Source organism: Delphinapterus leucas, chromosome 1, assembly GCF_059928025.1.
Source record: "Delphinapterus leucas isolate spDelLeu-1000000601 "Yukka" chromosome 1, BTC_Dleu_Yukka2, whole genome shotgun sequence".
Lineage (NCBI taxonomy): Eukaryota > Metazoa > Chordata > Mammalia > Artiodactyla > Monodontidae > Delphinapterus > Delphinapterus leucas.
Genome location: NC_143129.1, coordinates 10,237,023 through 10,254,051, shown reverse-complemented (window position 1 = coordinate 10,254,051; position 17,029 = coordinate 10,237,023). Strand labels below are relative to the sequence as shown.

Genomic DNA, 17,029 nt, shown 5'->3' with positions numbered 1-17,029 from the left:
TATGTGATTAAGCATGTAACAAGACTTTATAATAAACCTATACCATACACTGCTATATTATATATATGTGTGCAGTCATTTGATACATGATGAAAATGATATAGTAGCACTGTAATGGGGTGTGGGGTAAAGGACAGTCTTTGCAGTATATGATTTGAAATCAGTTGGATAGCCATATGGAAAAACAAACTAAATATTGACTTCACCGTATATTGTACAAAACTTTAATTCCAGATCAATTGCAAATTTAGATATGAAAGCCAAAGCAATAAAGCTTACATTGAAAGATAATGTATGAGAATTTAGAGTAGGGAAATAATTCTTAAATTATTAAGCATTTTGTACACAGAAGCATTAACCATAAAGGAAAAGATTGATCAATTAGAACATATTAAATTTATGAATTTCTGTTCATAAGTTAATTAAAAGGTGCCATTGGGAAGGTTTTCTATAAGATGGTAAAAAATATTTGCAATACAAATAACCCATGTCTAGAATATTTTTATTGCTTTTTAAAGGGTATAATGAAGTGAAAATGTGTTTTAATTTCTGTCTGTTGATCCTATTTAAATGGACCCTAGTTTTTTAACCCACAAGATTTTAGTTATAAAATTACACTTATGAAGAACCTAGAGATACTTGGTGTTGTGTAGAATCAGTGCAGAAGTGGCTCCTGGACAGGGATGTCAGCTGTGTTTATAGTTCAGTTCTTGAGCCTTGTGCAGGACTTGGCGTATGCTTGGTCTTCAGCCTGTGTTTACTGAATTAATGGGTGGATGTTTTGTAATTACAAAAAAATATGTATAAAAGAGTAAACACCCTCATATGAGGACAGGCCTTTTAAGTTTAAACCTAAAAATCACAGTAAGCATTATAGTTGGACACGAAGAACCAAAGTGCTAACATTTTTAGAATATGAAGATGAAGTGCATTTTAGGAATGTAAAATGTTAGCCACAATTCTGGGAAGCTTACCGTGGTTATTATCTTCTCACGTCAGGGAGGGAGAGGGGAAGCCTCTTTGATCTATAAGATGTAATGGAGAAGAGAGAATTTCATCTCACAAAACGGGATTTTCTAAGCATAACATGCTACTTTTGATAAGAATTAGCTGAGATAGTGAATATTTGTGTTAGCTAAGCAGAGCTTGGATTTAGCGAATGGCAGATAAGAGTATAGAGTGTCTTAATGGACATTTTTGAAGCATTAGGTTCATCTCAAGTATGTATTGGTAATGATTGCATTATTTAAATTTCAACTTTACATTTTTTGCAGAGTTCTGAAGTTCCTGTTGCTTCAGACGATGGATGAGCAATCACAAGGGATGCAAGGACCACCTGTTCCTCAGTTCCAACCGCAGGTAATTTGTTCTAATAAATGCAGCCGTAAGAGTGTGTGTGTGTGAGTGTGTGTGTGTGAGAGTGTGTGTGTGTGTGTGTGTGTGTGTGTGTGTGTGTAGACATAATGCAGTGAGGAAGGAAGTCGTACATGTACAGTCCCTTTAGGAAATAAAGTAGCCAAAAATGCTAGTATGAATTTCCAAGCTTCAATCAGGATTGTTTTTATTATAAAATACTGTTTTAGAATATTTAGTTCTCATGTACAAATATGAAAAAAGAGGGGGGGTCAGCTTTAGCTTTTAACTTGAATTGAATGACCTACAGGCTTTGGGAGCTAATGTTTGGCTCAGAGAGGAAGAGAAAAGGCAAGGCGGCGCCTGTGTGTCTAGTGCCTGTCTCTGCTCTGGCTGGTCCTGCATTGCCCACGACTGCCTTCTGTTACTGTCACTTTTCTTATTTTCTCGGAGTAGCAGTGTGTTTCCCCTGTTACGTAGTTGCTCGTTTTTTTATAGCATGAAATGAAGTTAAAGGAATGTTTCAGCAAAACATGTCCACACACTATAGAAGTTAATTACCTAGCATGCTGTGTTCTCTATGGATGCTTGCCCTAAAGCTCGATGTATGATGACGTGTCTAAAATAACATTCATCCCTGCACAGAGGCAGCAGTTCGTTTCTGTTGTTGTTATTAATAAATACCGTGTTCTTTCAGTTTGGTGTTGGAGACCTTCTGCAGTGTCCCAAATTTACTGTGCTAGCCTTGTCCAAGTTTTGCTTGATCGTATTTCTGGAAATGAAGAATTGGTAGATGTACTTTCATGGTATCTTTGTCTGGTGTTGGTATCAGAGTGATGGTGGCCTCATAGAATGAGTTTGGGAGTGTTCCTTCCTCTGCAGTTTTTTTGGAATAGTTTCAGAAGGATAGGTGTTAACTCATCTCTAAATATTTGGTAGAACTCGCCTGTGAAGCCATCTGGTCCTGGACTTCGTTTGTTGGGAGTTTTTAAATCACAGATTCAATTTCAGTACTTGTAATTGGTCTGTTATAGATGTTCTTTCAAATGAGTTCTGTAGTCAGATAAGTTAGGGAGACTTGGATTTACACAGCTGCTTCATGACAGTACTTTCTCAGAGCCTTCCCTGTATTATTAGGGTGCACTGTGAACTTCCTGGAGGGGGTTTTGGGGTGTAGTGTTTTCCAGACTTATTTGACCACAGGATCCTTTTTGTTTAAGCACATTTATTGACTTCTCTCAGAATCCATGTCTGTGAGGCACAGTGCAGGAAATACTGCCTACAGAATAAACTATCTTTTCTGCCTCTGTGACTTTATTCATCTTGTACCCTCATATTCCTCTCCAATTTTTGAAATCCTGCCCACCCTTTAAGGACCATCTAAAATGCCATCTCCACTATGAAGCTTTTTCTGATTTTGTGAATGTAGTATTTTTTCCTTGGAAATGTGATGGTGCATCCTTTGTATGTCTCTTCTGGTATTTCTGAGGCCTTTGTGTCATTTTACGTAGGCATTTTCCTTATCTTTGCTGTTGGGTTAAACTCTCCTTGATGATTTATACTGTGTTTTACTTTCTTTGGATGCCCTGTGATACTGCAGCTCCCCACATGAAGCAGGGTCTCAATAAGAATGTGTGATTGAAACCAACCAGGGACTCCTTCAAATGAACATGTTTAAATTAGCCCTTTACCCAATTGAATTTTACATTGTTTTCTTTGTTACACCCGTCTGAATCCTCTGTACCGTATTCAGAAAAGAGACGCTTTAGAGCTTAGAGTAAGGCCAATATTTTAATTTCAAGATGATTGTTTTTTATTTTTTAGATCTACCATCTATATTTTGTGTATGGTCATAAATTATCAAGATTATAGTAAGCAGTTTCTATCTATTAGATACAGATGTATCTTAGTGCTAGTTTTACACACATACATAGATACTGTGGGTCCGTATTATATTGTTTCTAGTGAAGACAGTAAAAGAAGCACTTCTAAAATTAGGTAGTTCATGTCATGATTTTGAAATTCTGTTTTGAACCGTCCTAAATTTCAAAGGAAAAAAAAAATGAGCACTTTCATTTTTGCCTTCTACTGACTCACCAGCCAGGAAAGTCATGGTTTCCTGGGACCATGCAGCATACATTTCAGAACCACGTCTGTGGTTCTGCATCTCTTTTCACACAGTTCCCTTCATCTCTGCCTCCTGCTGCTGCTCCCAGGGGTGGGGGAAAGAGGGAGGGTTTTTCCTGTCTCTGCGTCCAGACTGATGGTGTGAGATTACCTGACAAGAGTTTACAGGCGTTATTGCTTATTAAGTCTTTGAAAAGTGTTACTGCTCTCAGTAGCATGATTTTTAAAGGCTGGCAAAGGACAGGCTCTGCTAGGGGCTGACAACCTTCTTTTGTTTTGTTCCACACCATTGGCCTGAATAACGGGGTGATATGGCAACATATGGTTAGCTGAGTGACTCCTACTTTTGTGATGCTAATACGTGTCTGGACATAAACCGAAAACGAAGTCAGCTTTCTAAGTGTCAAATACCAATCCCCTGTATAATGACAAGTGATGTATATTCTTGGCATATCTTTTTCTTGTTCTGAGATGAATACTCTAAGCCCGTAATGTGTAATATGTGGTCTCACATATTACTGTGAGAGCTCCTTTTTCTTTAGTACTGTGTGAGGTTCCTTTTTTATAAGCTTTAGGATGTGAGATTTATGTATCTCTATTAATTTTTTTGTGTGTATTGTCATTCTCTTGAACTTAGGGAAATTCTTTTTCTATCAGCTTCCTTTTCCTTCCCTTTTTCCTTTGATTCCTCTACTAAAGCCAGAAAGTACTGAAAGGATGTTTTGACTAGATCTGTATGCTGTTGGACTCTTGTTGGTGGAACAATGGATTTAGCTTAATTTAAAAAAGAAAATTCAGACTATATAAAAGATGGTGACAGAGAAATAGGAAAATACTAAACTATTTTAGTATGAGACTAATTTTAAACAATGGGGGCTTCCCTGGTGGTGCAGTGGTTGAGAGTCCGCCTGCCGATGCAGGGGACACGGGTTTGGGCCCCGGTCCGGGAAGACCCCACGTGCCGTGGAGCAGCTGGACCCGTGAGCCATGGCTGCTGTGCCTGCGCGTCCGGAGCCTGTGCTCCGAAACGGGAGAGGCCATGACAGTGAGAGGCCCGCGTACTGCAAAAAAAAAAAAAGATTAAAAAAATAATAAAAAAAGCAATGGAAGTTTGCAACTAACATTTTTTGAGTATTTTGATTTCTGATCATTGAGTGAAGAGCACTATGGTACATTCACTTTTTATCATAAAGATAAATGTAAAACAATTATAATCAGAGCACAATTTTAAGAATTTATGGGAGTGATTAGAAGGGAGGATTAATTTTAATTATGATAATCACCAGGACTTAAGTTATAATTATTATTTGTAAATTTGAAGATATCTAGTGTAACGCTTTGGCTACCTGTGAAAGAGGGAAAGCTTCCCAGATCTACAGGTAGGAAATTAGACGTTCCTCGTTTTTATTGCTTGGAAGGTATGAGAACCTTGTCTGGGAGTCTTCCAACCCAAGCAGTAAGGTAGATCAACCATTCCTTTAAGCTTCCTGGTGGCCCAAATTATTTGCAGTCCCCCTGTGCTTTTGCATCCCTGTGAAGCGAGGTGTAGGGATGAGATGAAGCTAACCTTGTAGCATGTTTGGGGTAGTGATCTGGGCGCTTTGTGGGCCAGAGCGACGTTGCCCCAGTGGACTGTGTTGAGTGGGATGAGTTTTGGACATGATGATTATATCACCTTCCCCTGTCTTTAGCTCATCTTACAGAATCACTTTATGAAATAAGGGTCATCATGTAGTTTACTTCTTTTGATAAATTGATTTTGCCAAGGTGTTTGTTGTAAGTAGCATTGAGTACAGCTTCTGTTCTTTGAATTGTTTATAGAAATTTCGGTGTGGTGACTCCCTTTGACAGTTGCCTTCAGTGAATGACTTTAGGTGCAGGAGAATGAACAGCAGCTGTTCTGAGGAAAGCAGGCTCGCGCCGTGGTTTCAGTTCACGACGTCTCGTATCTCTGCTCTCCCCAAACCCCCAGCACTATCTCCCCCGTCCTCACAGTTAGCTGATGCCCTTGCTTCCTGTTTCACTTGAAAACACTGTAACAGTCAGAAGAGAACTTCCACCGACTTCTCCCAGACGTGTAGTCACATGACTGGCCTTTTCTGTCACCAGATGAACCAGCCACACTGTGCCCAAGGCCAGCACGCCCCTGACCACTGGATCCCACCCACCCCCTGCTCCTATTGGCCCCTCTCTGCGGGCCCTTCACTAGCACACCATCGCGTGGTTCTGTCTTCCGTCTCAACAACAAACCGTGACCTGCTCGGGTCCTTGGACTCTTTAATCAATAGAAATTGGTAGGAGGCCAGATGAGAGATCCAGGCAAGGCTTTATTGAGACTCGTGCCGCAGCGGGGTGGGGCTGGGGGGTGGAAACGAGCAGTAGGTGCCCTTGCTTGCTCCCCGAGGGGGCTTGAGCTGGTTCATCAAACGGGCTGAGGGCGGGGTAGGTCTGGCAGGAGGCCTGGTTTAGGTGGTCTGCTCGCCCTCTGGGTGGTGCTGTGTGCAGGGATTTCGTGCAGGACCCTGCTTTTGCTCCTGGCACCTCAGAAGGGGCCGTTGGTTTGGGGCCTGTGTGTACCTTATTGTTCATAACTGCCCGACTGCACATGCGTGCAGTTATTTTTAGTCCATAATGGTTTCTTTATATCCTGTTGCCCAGGTGCAAGTGCAAGCACTCAGGTAGAGGGTCCCCTGTCACAGCCTATCTCAAAACCAAAACAAGTCCAAACCAAAAACCAGCTTTTAAAGTCCTTCTTTTCTCCAGCTGTTAACTAACCTATTTCTCTGCTGCCTTTTATTGCTAATTCTTAGCTTTATTTGTAGGTTTGTCTCCCGTTTCCCCCTTCGCTCTCTGAAACGTGCTCCAGTTAAGCCTTCTCCCCACCCTCCCGGCTAGACTGCCTTGTCAGGGTCCCAGCTATGTGCAGGTGCTCCGTCTCTGGTCAGCTCTCTGGCCTCGTCCTCCTTGGCTCATCAGCTACATTCAGTAGTCGATCGTACTCTCTTCTTTGAAACCTGTTCATTGCTCAGCTTCCAAGAACCTTGTTTTTCTCGTCTTACTGGTCCATCCTTTGCTGATTTCTCCTCACCTCCTGGACCTCTTAACAATAGAGGGCTTCAAGGCTTGAGACCTCTTTCTGTCTATATCCCTGCTTGGAGATCTCTTCCAATTTCGTGATTCTAAGTATGATCCATATGCTGGTGACTCTCACATTTATATCTCAACCTGGACCTCTGTCCTGAATTCCAGACTCATGTATCCAGTTGCCTGCTTGACCTCAAATTTGTATGTCTCAAAGCGAGCACATGTGAAGCTGAACTCTGAATGGTCCCCCCCCAACCCTTCTGTCTGCAGGCCTCTCTGTCACAGTTGGTGGCAGGTCCATCCTTCCCTTGCCCAGGCTGAAGCTCCTGGAGACGTCCCTGGCTTCTTCCAGCTCTCTCGTGTTGTGTCTCACCTGTTCCCAGACCCCACAGCTCCATCTTTAACACACAGTTAGAATTGGGATACTTCTTGCCTCCTCTGCAGCTACTACTGTGGTCCAAGTAATTTTACTTTTGCACAAAACTTATTTCAGTAGCTTCCCAGCCTCCATCCTTGCCTCCCTTCAGCCTGCTCTCAATACAAAATTATATAAACTTTAAATGTAAAATACAAAATTTCAGTCAAATTGTGTCTGTTTAAAACCTTCTAGTAGTTTCTCATAGGCTCACTCACTCATCATCTTTCAGGGTGTATTTAACTATCACCTTCTTTGATCATTTAATGAAAATTGAACCTTCACACCCACCAGTAAGCCTTTGCTGCCATATTTTTCTGCGTAGAATTGATTGCCTTTTCACTTTTTCATTGTCTGTCTGCTTCCTCTAGAGTATAGGCTTCATCCCGAGACCCCAGAGTGGTACCTAGGGCACGTAGTAGGCATTCAGTAAATGCTTGTTGAAGACAAACTGGGTGTCAGATCAACCCATTCTCCATCTTTTCAAGCACCACCTTTTAAATGAATATTAAGATACGTAAATGTCTTTGGAATTTCTCTTCCTGGCACAAGTTCAAGCAGTGGCCTGTGCCTTGGTACCTACATCAAAAATACGATAGGAAGCCATTCTTGGCAACGCTTTGTTAGACCGAGGTGTGAGAGACCAGCCTGTGCCGAAGCAGGGAAGAAGAGCTCAGAGAAAAAGAAAGAAATTTTCTCCAGGACAGGTTTCCACATCTTTGTGAGCCCAGAAATCAGGTGTGGCCTAAGATGTCTGAACGCTTAATTTACCATTTTTGTTTTTCTTGGGTAACAGTCTATATACAAAAGTAAATGTATATTAAATGGTTTATTAAAAAACACATCCTCCATTTCTTATGGACTTTTTTTCACCTCCTTGGTTTAGCTGGAACAGACCTCTTTCCCCCAAGGGCACTGTTTCCCGTCACCCTCTCAGTGGAGGCTGCTGGTTCTCTAATAACCCCACGCCGTGAGGATCGGGGGTCGGATGGCAGCCTGTCTGTCCACAGAGCCTCTTCCAGACCACGATTCCTCCTTGTTCTTGGGGTAGGGAGGGCTGAAACCTGCTGCGTCAAGGCTCTGCCACCCTAAGAAAGGGTGTTCACCTTCCCTGTCGCTGTTGTCTCCTGACCTCCTCATGACCCCTCGCACTACTTGGACACTTGGCCCCTGGCTCCTGGCTTTTGTCCAGGGCAGTAGCCCTGCTGCTGCTACCAGTACCTGCTTCTGATTGAGTTCTTACAGCGCGCCCACCCTGTGCGAAGCATTGTGAATGTGTGTTTCATTTATTCCTAACGCAAGCTGTGGGAGGCGTTATCTGTCACACTTCACAAATGAAGAGACCGAGGCTCAGACCAATGAACTAACTCATCCTTGGTCACGTAGCTGGTAAGTGGCGGGGCTGGGATTGGCACCGGGTCTGTCTCACTCTTTAGAGTGAGCTTTTAGAAAAAGCTCCCCATCGATTTCCTGGCCAGTCTGATCTTCTCAATCACCGTGACTCTTGATATTTTTATAGGTACCTCAAGCTCCTACTCTTCAAGATGGAATTTATTATTTCCTGCCCAAGGTTGTCCTTTTGCCTGTGACTATTAGCACCGTCCATCTAGTCACCCAAACTACAAACAAGCGAATCGCATACTTTATATTAGGCAGTTTTCCTCTTGTCTTGATTTTACTCCCTAAATAGCTCTTGAATCTGCTAATTCTCTACATCCTGACTGTAACTACTGTAGTTTATTTAGATTACTGCCACCTTTTGCCTGGATTATCGCAGAAGCTTCTGAACTGATCTCTTTACCTCTCATTTTACCATTTCTAGTTCATTCTTTACATTGTAGCAAAAGTCATCTTTCCAAAGTGTACTTTTTATCGTATCACTTCCTAAAAGCGCCGGTTTCTATGGCTTTTAGGGTGGATTCTGCATTTCCTTGTGTGTCGTAGAGGGTCTTGCATCATCTGGTCGCCTTTTTCTTCTCCAGCTGCATTTTGTGTCTTTCCCTATTTTGGACACAGATTCAGTCGTGTCTTGCTTATACCATGCTCTCTTTCGGCTCCAAATCTCAGATGCTGAGGTAATGGTCTCAGGAGCCGTTCAAGATTTAGTCCCTAATGGAACCTAATAGCATAAAGGCTCCTTATAATGCAGATGAAGTACATGATAGAGGCCCTAAGGAAAGTGTTATCCTAGAGGAAACATGTAATTTGGAAGACAACAAAAAGATTATTCTCAGAAAAATAATGATTACTGGGTAGTTTCTTACACTAGTATGCTTCTAACAAATCAGAATATGCTATACCAGCAGTGCAGTGTTCACTTCTGTAGATCATGCTTTATATCAATGAGTAGTAGGTCATGGGTACTCAATAAATATTTGTTGGATGAATGAATTAATCTCTAAGTGAAAGCTAAATATTGATCAATCTAATTATGTTGTATAGATTTTAGTTACTTGAGAGTTATTTTAGGAAAAGACTGTGGCAATATAGAATAATAAGAAATCTGTCAAATGAGAAGTGATATCAAAATATTTAAAGTTTATTTGAGTTTTGAATTTAGATTGCTTGTTCGTATTTACATATTTAGGGGTAAGTGTTCCTTAAATTTTAAAGGAAATGCCTTGAGAAATTTAGATGAGTTTTAAAAGAATGGGAATGCGGTAAGGATTCTCTCATCTGCTCTCTTGGAAATTTCTATTTGAATAGTCTGATGTGGGCAAAGATGAGGTCGACATTAATCAAAACAGTTTCCCAGTTCTATTTGGAATTGCATTCAGAGCCTGAAATACAGTTTTAATAAATACAGTAATGAAAATTGTTCCATTTTTGAGGGTGAACGTAATATTTGGAAGATTCAGAAATCTTTTGGAGCCAAGTATGTACTTGGTGAAAAAAATAAATAGTCTTGGTATTCTTCTTTCGATCAAAATGAGATATCTTCTTAAATGAGACCAGTAATTTTCATATGATTCACAAACTGATTGCAGTCCAAGGAGGAATTTCAAACATATTTTCAGTATTGGAAGCCTTCCTGGAGTAAGTCCATATCCTCTCACGGTGCTTGTTTGAAGGGCAACGTTGAATGTATAGATTCTAATATGTTTGTTAGAATTCGGTTGTGTCATTTTACATTTAGCATACCTTTATATTTTGTCTCCCTTTATATTATTATTATGTGAATATTATGACTTTTTCATATGACTGTGGTTATGTTTCATACATCTTTCTCACTAAATATTCATAAAACAACTATTCCTCAGATTTAGAAATTTTGATAAGCACTTCTTTTTCCAGGAACACTTATGTAGAATACATTTAATTATGCATTCCTTTTACTTATTTTTTTTCCTTGACTGGATATCATTCAGTGTAGGAGAAGAGGGGGATGGAGGGGGAGGGGTTTCTAGGAGAGTTCTGATAGGGTGTCCAGGAGGGCGCCAGGGGGGCACCAGGGCTCAGTTTCACGCAGCACTAACTTCCAGAACCAACACATGGGAGAGAGGGAGCAATGGGTTCTGTGGCCCAGAGTGATGAGCAAAGTGAGAAGAGAAGGCTGAGGATGGAGCCCTGTGGACACCAGAGTTTATATGGTGGGGGGACACGTTGGGGAGCTGGGATCAATCAGAAGCACTGGCTGTTCTGTGGGGTGGTTCAGGGCCTGAGCCCCGAAGTCGGATTGCCTGGGATCAATTCTTGGATGCCCCACTTTCTGGCTGTGTGATGGAGGACAGGTTATTGAACATCTGTATGTTTCACTTTTCTTATTAATAAATTAGAGGAATCATAGTTTTTACCTCCTATGAGCTATGGAGCTTCTAGGATTGTGCTTGGCACGTAGATAGGACCCAGATGACGGGGATGAGGGTGAGGGTGACGATGATGACGTTCTGCCAGCGACACTCTTGAAGCATAGGTTTCTCCACCAGTGGTTGGTTCTGCATCATCTTACATCCTTTACCTGCCTTCTGCCCACACTGGTGCTTCGTTAGCCTTGTTTATCCCAGTCAGTGGCATCACTATCCATCGAGGTGCTCAAGCCCCAGATCCATGATTTATCCTTGATTTCTCTCTGTCCCCCTCTCCTCATACTCAATTCATCAGCAGCTCCTTTGACTCCACCTCAAGATCATATCCTGATTCCGTCTGCTGTTTGCATCTCCCCGCAACAGTCAGGTCAGGTCCGCTTCCTCCTGTCCAGTCCCCCTGCTTCCACTCTTGCTTTACTCATCCTCCTGTCCGTTCCTTCCCCACCAGCGTCGTGAGTTGTCATTGTAAAACGTGTGTTAGCTCACAGTACCGTGCTTCTCTGCTGGAGACCCAGGTCCCTCACTGGTGCTGTCAGGGTGCCGTGCGGTTTTGTCATGCTCGCCTCTAACCTCGTTCCCCACCCCGTCGCCCTTGTTTTCCATCCTCCAGCCAGTGTTCCTTCAACACACTCAGCTCATTCTTTCCTCGAGACATTTTCTCCAGGTTTTCTTTCTGCCCTTTTTTTTTCTTCTGGTCTTTTAATCTCACCATAAACGTCACCTTCTCACCAAGGTCATCCCAGAATTACCCACTCTAAAATAACCGTCCACTCATTTTCCATTATATCACTCTATTTTATTTCTCTGCATATGCTTAAATATTAGATACTATTATGTATTTGCTTATTGTCTTTTTATTGTTTTGGATTATGTATTTGTTTAATCTCCTTCCTCTGTTAATAACTGTGGAATAAATGAATACATTGTAGAAAACCTCTCCCCTCTATTTGTGTCTGTCTCTGTATCTGTTTCTCTCAGGGAAAGGCGTCTGCTTGCCATATTTAATTTTACCAGGTATGGCTGGTGGTGCTCATGGGGCAGATGGGAGTGTCTTCGTCATTATCCTACTCATGAAATGCTGGGAAAGGTCATCAGTATTTCTGGTTACATAATTTGGATATAGTGATTATGCTGGGTAGTGTAACTAATGATGATTAAATGATACAAACACTGGGGTCTTATAAATGTTTAACTAGATAATTGGCTGTATTTGATCACTCATTTTTCTTATGCTATAGTGAATTCTCTCCTTTGTTTGATAAAAAGCCAGTTATAATGATTAATGGCATGTTGTTCCAACTGATGTAAATCTCAGACACTTAGTGTCTTTAGGAATAGGTTACTTTTGAAATAGTTAAAGAAATTTTAGGGAGATCATTTTTCACATGGGAAGAAGCATGACTAATTAGACTCTGCTGGCACATGTGGTGTTTTGGTTTTGTTTTTAATATGTGTTTTTTTTTTTAATTTCTAGTGAGGTTTGTAGAAAATAATGTATAACAGCTTTATGTTAGATATTGTCGAAAGGATGTTCTAGTTTTTGTAGTTTGGAGGTGAGTAATATCTCTTTAAAGATCATACATAGCATAAGCTTTATTGCCAAATAAAATTGAAGGGCATTTTGAAGTTTTGTAACTTTTAAATTTTTGAGAAATTTAATAATGTTAATATAAATATAGTTTATTAGATTACATAATTGGTAATATGAAAATCACCAGTAAGAGGTGAATTTGCAGTAACAGTGAAAACCATATTAATGATGTTAAATATTGTAATTAATACTGGCTTGTATATTAGATCATTGATAACAATACCTCTAGGAATTATCAGGACATAATTTTCTCTCTGGGGAGTCTGTTGAGTCCATGCTGTGACTCTTCTAATTTCCCCAGAGAGAATTATCATCATCCTGTTACCCTGAATTATCTTACTGCTCATTAAATGTTCCTGCCTTCAAATTTAAAGGAAATTAAAGAAATTAATTTAGTCATGGGAAATTATTAATTGTTTAACGAGGTTGCACCTGTGATAGTATGAGCCTGTGGCACAGCAGAAGGAATTTTATTTTAAAATGAAAAGTATTTATGTCATATGAAGGAAGCAGTTAACAGACTGACATGTAGAAGTTAATCCCAATTAGTTAGCAAGATCTGGCGGTATGTAATTAAAGTGTATTCAGATCAACAAGAGATTTCATTAATGAGAATGCAGAACACTTAAGGTGTTATAAAAAGCTTCCTTCACTCTAGAGTTTGATTTTTTTTAGTTGTCATATGTAATTTTGAGTATATATTTTATGTTTCTGAGATTTTAGGGTTCTTTTATAGTATAACTTGCAGATTCACATATCTCAAGAGACTAAACATAATTTACCACAAAAATGTAATGCAAATGCTTCCAACATCTGTTTTAATTGTGTCCTTTATTTAAGGAGTTGTGGGTGTCTTATAGTTAGTAATTAAGAAATAAAATAACAACAATAAAAATAAACAATAAAACAATAACAATATCAAAACAATGTATGTGGGCTTACAGTTATGTTATTCATGTTAATTAGTTATATTTTGAGACTTATTCCAAAAATGAATCTGTTTGAAAATTCTTGTATGGGGTATGTATGTAGTCTTTATTTAGTAATTTTAGAAGCTACCCTGTGCTGAATTAATCACACCTTTTCTCAGTTTCTTTTGTCACGAAGAGCTTGCAGCTTCAAACTTGTAGGGTTTATGGGCTTTCAAGCAGTTATTATCTTCACTTTGCCTGTGAATTTAAACTTTACTGTGAGCATGTTCCAGCCCGATAGCTGAATTGCAGCCACACATGGTTTTGTTTATTGCATGCTCCCCCACAACAATTAGGAGGCCTTCGGGCAGAATAATTTTAGTTAGCTCTAGTGTATGGCACCAAGGATCCTTACACCCAAGGGGTCAGGCTGTTCTCATTCATGAATCAGGAAAACAGTCTGCGTGATAACTGGGGTGTCCTGGTTGGAAGGCAGAGCCCAAGGCTGGGCGGTGCTCAGAGACCCTAGCAAGGATGTGGCCGGCATATGGGAAGCCTAGCTGTAGATACAGACAAACTCCAGTTTCGGCCAGAGGAAGAGGACCAAAGAAGCAAATCAGGGTCAAGACTAAAGAATTTCAGTCTTGAAAACCCGAGGACATGCAGGAGGCATGTACAAATCCAGAGCCTGTGGGGAGAGAGGCTCGGTGGCAGGCTGTTACCGCTGGCGCCCCTGGGGGAGGGGGCGTAGATGACGGTGAGGGAGTGCGTGAGCTTGGCTCTGTCCCAGGGGACACTCACGCACAGTTCTTTGTGGGGGTTCACCCCTATGCTAGAGAAGTGGGAAACAAGGTTTGGGTAGCTGGCCCAGCTGAGAAAGATACTGGGCGTTAGAACTGGGGTTTCGAGCCCAGGCCTTGCTGACTGACTCCAGAACCTGTGCCGTTTCTCTGGGGCTCTATGGGAACTCAGTGGATTCTTCTGTACCGCCTGGCCCAGGTCCGGCCTCAGAGCACAGTGTTCAGGGCTTGCTGTACTGCACTAAGAGGGCAGTGAATTAGCACTAAGGTCCCCTTTCCTGCTGTGGGTGCAAGGGGAGTCTCTGTCTCACCTGTTGGGAAGCTGTTACTGGCAGAGACAGCGTCCACTTGCAGGTCTGGAGCTTCCCCACTCCCCATGGAGCTTCTGCCTCAGACCTGCTGGGAGCTTCTCCGTGGTTACAGTCATGGGGATGCACTTAGAACTTTTATATTCATTAAGTTCTTTCAGCTACATTCACTTATTTAGTAAATATTTATTGTCTGTTTCATGTTGAGCTGCCTTCATGGCATCTGGACACAAAGATAAAACTTGGTTTCTGTCTTTGAGAAACTCTGTGTTCGGAGGGAGAAATATACACGTGTAAACCAATAATTAAAATCCAGTGAGGTCTGGAACCTAGCTCAGTGCCTGAGTTTGCACCACTGTGTGGAGAGTTGACTGCTGTCGGCTGCTGTGCAGGCCCAGGGGCAGGAGCAAGCAAAGCCTCCTGGCGAGCTGAGGACGATTCCTGAGAAGGGCTGGCAAGTCAGCCCCCAGGACGAGCTGGGCTGGCCAGGTGCGAGGGGCGCAGTCACTCAGAGGGCCTGGGACACACAGATGCCTTGCACGGAGGGGCCGGAGCTGCAGGCGCATTTGGCGCCGAACGGTGTGGTTGGAGGGGAGGCCCAGGGCAGGGGCCAGGTGACTGAGAGAGCTCCTGTCGTAGGTGGGTGTCAGTGTGTTGCGGAAGAAGCAGAGTAGCTTTTTACTTTCATAAAAGTTAAAAATCCTTTAAATGACTCACATCAAATCCAGAAGCCATTTTGTGCAGCTCAGACAGATACCCTGGTCACTAAGGGACTGCAGAGACTGAGACCCAGTTTATCCACCAGAATGAGAGCACGGAAAGGCAATTTAAGTGATTTTATTTGGTTTATATTTTATACTGATTTGAATCTCATTATTTTGCTGGATTATTTTATTCCCATTATAACTCAAATGCTAAGCTAAAGAATATGGGGAATTGGACATCATCCAAAAAAGAGAATATAGCTCTTTCCTAAAAATAGTTCTTTACTTGCGTGGGCACTGATTTGATATCATCTTTTTTAAGCACCTCATACAACGCTGCTTACATGGGGCATAACTCATCAAAATGAAGTGTGGCACTGAATACAGTATCAGAGAGTCATTACCAAAGTATATGTATAACCTGCCTGGCGATCTCTTAAAGGAGACCTCATCCTACACAGGCTTATTTTTATACAAATTGCAGCGTGGCACAGACACGGGGGGGTAGTCAGAGATGTGCAGCTATGCTTCTTCTCATGTCAGCTCTGCACGTCTACACTGGGTGACAGGACATGGGAGCAGATGAGACAAGCTGTCACTCACCCACACTGCCCTTTGAAGAAAGGCCATGGGGGGAAAAGGTGCCGCAAATGGGCTGTGAAGTTTACATACACTGCCCACTGTTAAACAGATTACGTCTAATGAAGTGTCTAATGCTCAGGCCATATCAACCTAATCCTTGGTGGCAGTTCATCCCTCAACTGCCAAAAAACACCGCCCTCTGGCCCTCTCTCGCCCGCTCTGGCCGCCAAGCACAGGGAGGTGCCCAGCCTTAATAAACCGAGACAGTGTGTGATCTGACATGCAAATGTAGGTCATTGCATATGTAAATGTGTGATTACAAACCTGCATGCCAAAACACATTAGTGAGACTTTGCTCTCAGCATGCGGTTGTCACACTGCCTTAGCAGTTCACGCTAATATTTGTCAGTTATTGTGCAGACAGAAGATGGAATTCCCAGTCAGGTTTAAAGTATATGGATTGCGTGATACCGTTCCTAATGATGAAGCTGTATTTCACTGTTGAGATTGACAGGTTTCATCGGGAGAAGGAATGGTCTGTACATTTTGGGGAGAGGAAGAAAACCTATTTCTCAGATGTTGCAGACTATCCTAGTGTGTAAATTAAAAAATAAAAAAAAGATTTTTTAGAAAAGCCTGGACAATTTAAAAAGTCTCTCCTCTTTAAATGAAACAAAGTTAAGAAAACTAAAGAAGTTGCTAATATCCACTGAATATATCTGAGAAGTGAGGCTTTGTAAGTTTCCTTTGTTAAGTAGGTGTCACAGTGACACTTAATTATAAATTCATCTCAGTGACCACAAAAAGAAATCTTATATATGAACAGAGTGGCAGGTTGTCACCCTTTATTTTATAATTTTGTTTTTATTTTCATTTTTGATATACATGTTTCTAGTCCCAGTTTTGTTTTTTCATCAAAAGGCCTGAAATTGAAAATTGAACTTGAAAATACTGTGGATCATCATGTAGGATCCCATAATGTTGTATCACATTGTAGGTGACTTTGTTTAGTAACCCTGGCAGTATAGCAAAGCCTATACTTAGTAATTGGGGATTGGGAATCAGCTAGACAATGATTTGGTGTGGTAACATCTACCTTACAGGATTGTCATGAGAATTGAATTAGATGGCATATGAGGTACTAATTTATAGGACCTGTTAAGTTGTAGGTACCAAAACAGAACCTTTTATTATTGTAGTAATGTTACTATTGTTATTCTGACAATTATTTATGGTTTTATATTTATATAATGAATTTGTGAAATTTGTATTCTGATTATTTTGCATGTCTTAAAGGAAGAGTGGTACTTTTCTTGACAATATTTTGGACTTTCCGAAGAAAGAAAAG

General features: G+C 41.3%; 1 protein-coding gene across 24 annotated transcripts in view; it reads left to right on the top strand.

Moving 5' to 3' along the window:
- The window catches only part of NEK7 (NIMA related kinase 7), a 145,848-nt gene that overhangs the window by 52,318 nt on the left and 76,501 nt on the right, over positions 1–17,029 (top strand). For 23 of the 24 annotated variants that reach the window (XR_016391873.1, XR_016391871.1, XR_016391877.1 and 20 more), the window contains one exon: positions 1,275–1,359. The exons of the other annotated variant lie outside the window; for it this stretch is intronic. Coding sequence is in view for 17 of the 23 variants with exons in the window: in XM_089906356.1 (XP_089762482.1) it covers positions 1,275–1,359 (85 nt within the window). In the remaining 6 variants the exon portion in view is untranslated. Of the gene's footprint in view, positions 1–1,274; positions 1,360–17,029 lie in introns of those variants that run through there. 24 annotated transcript variants of the gene reach the window in all.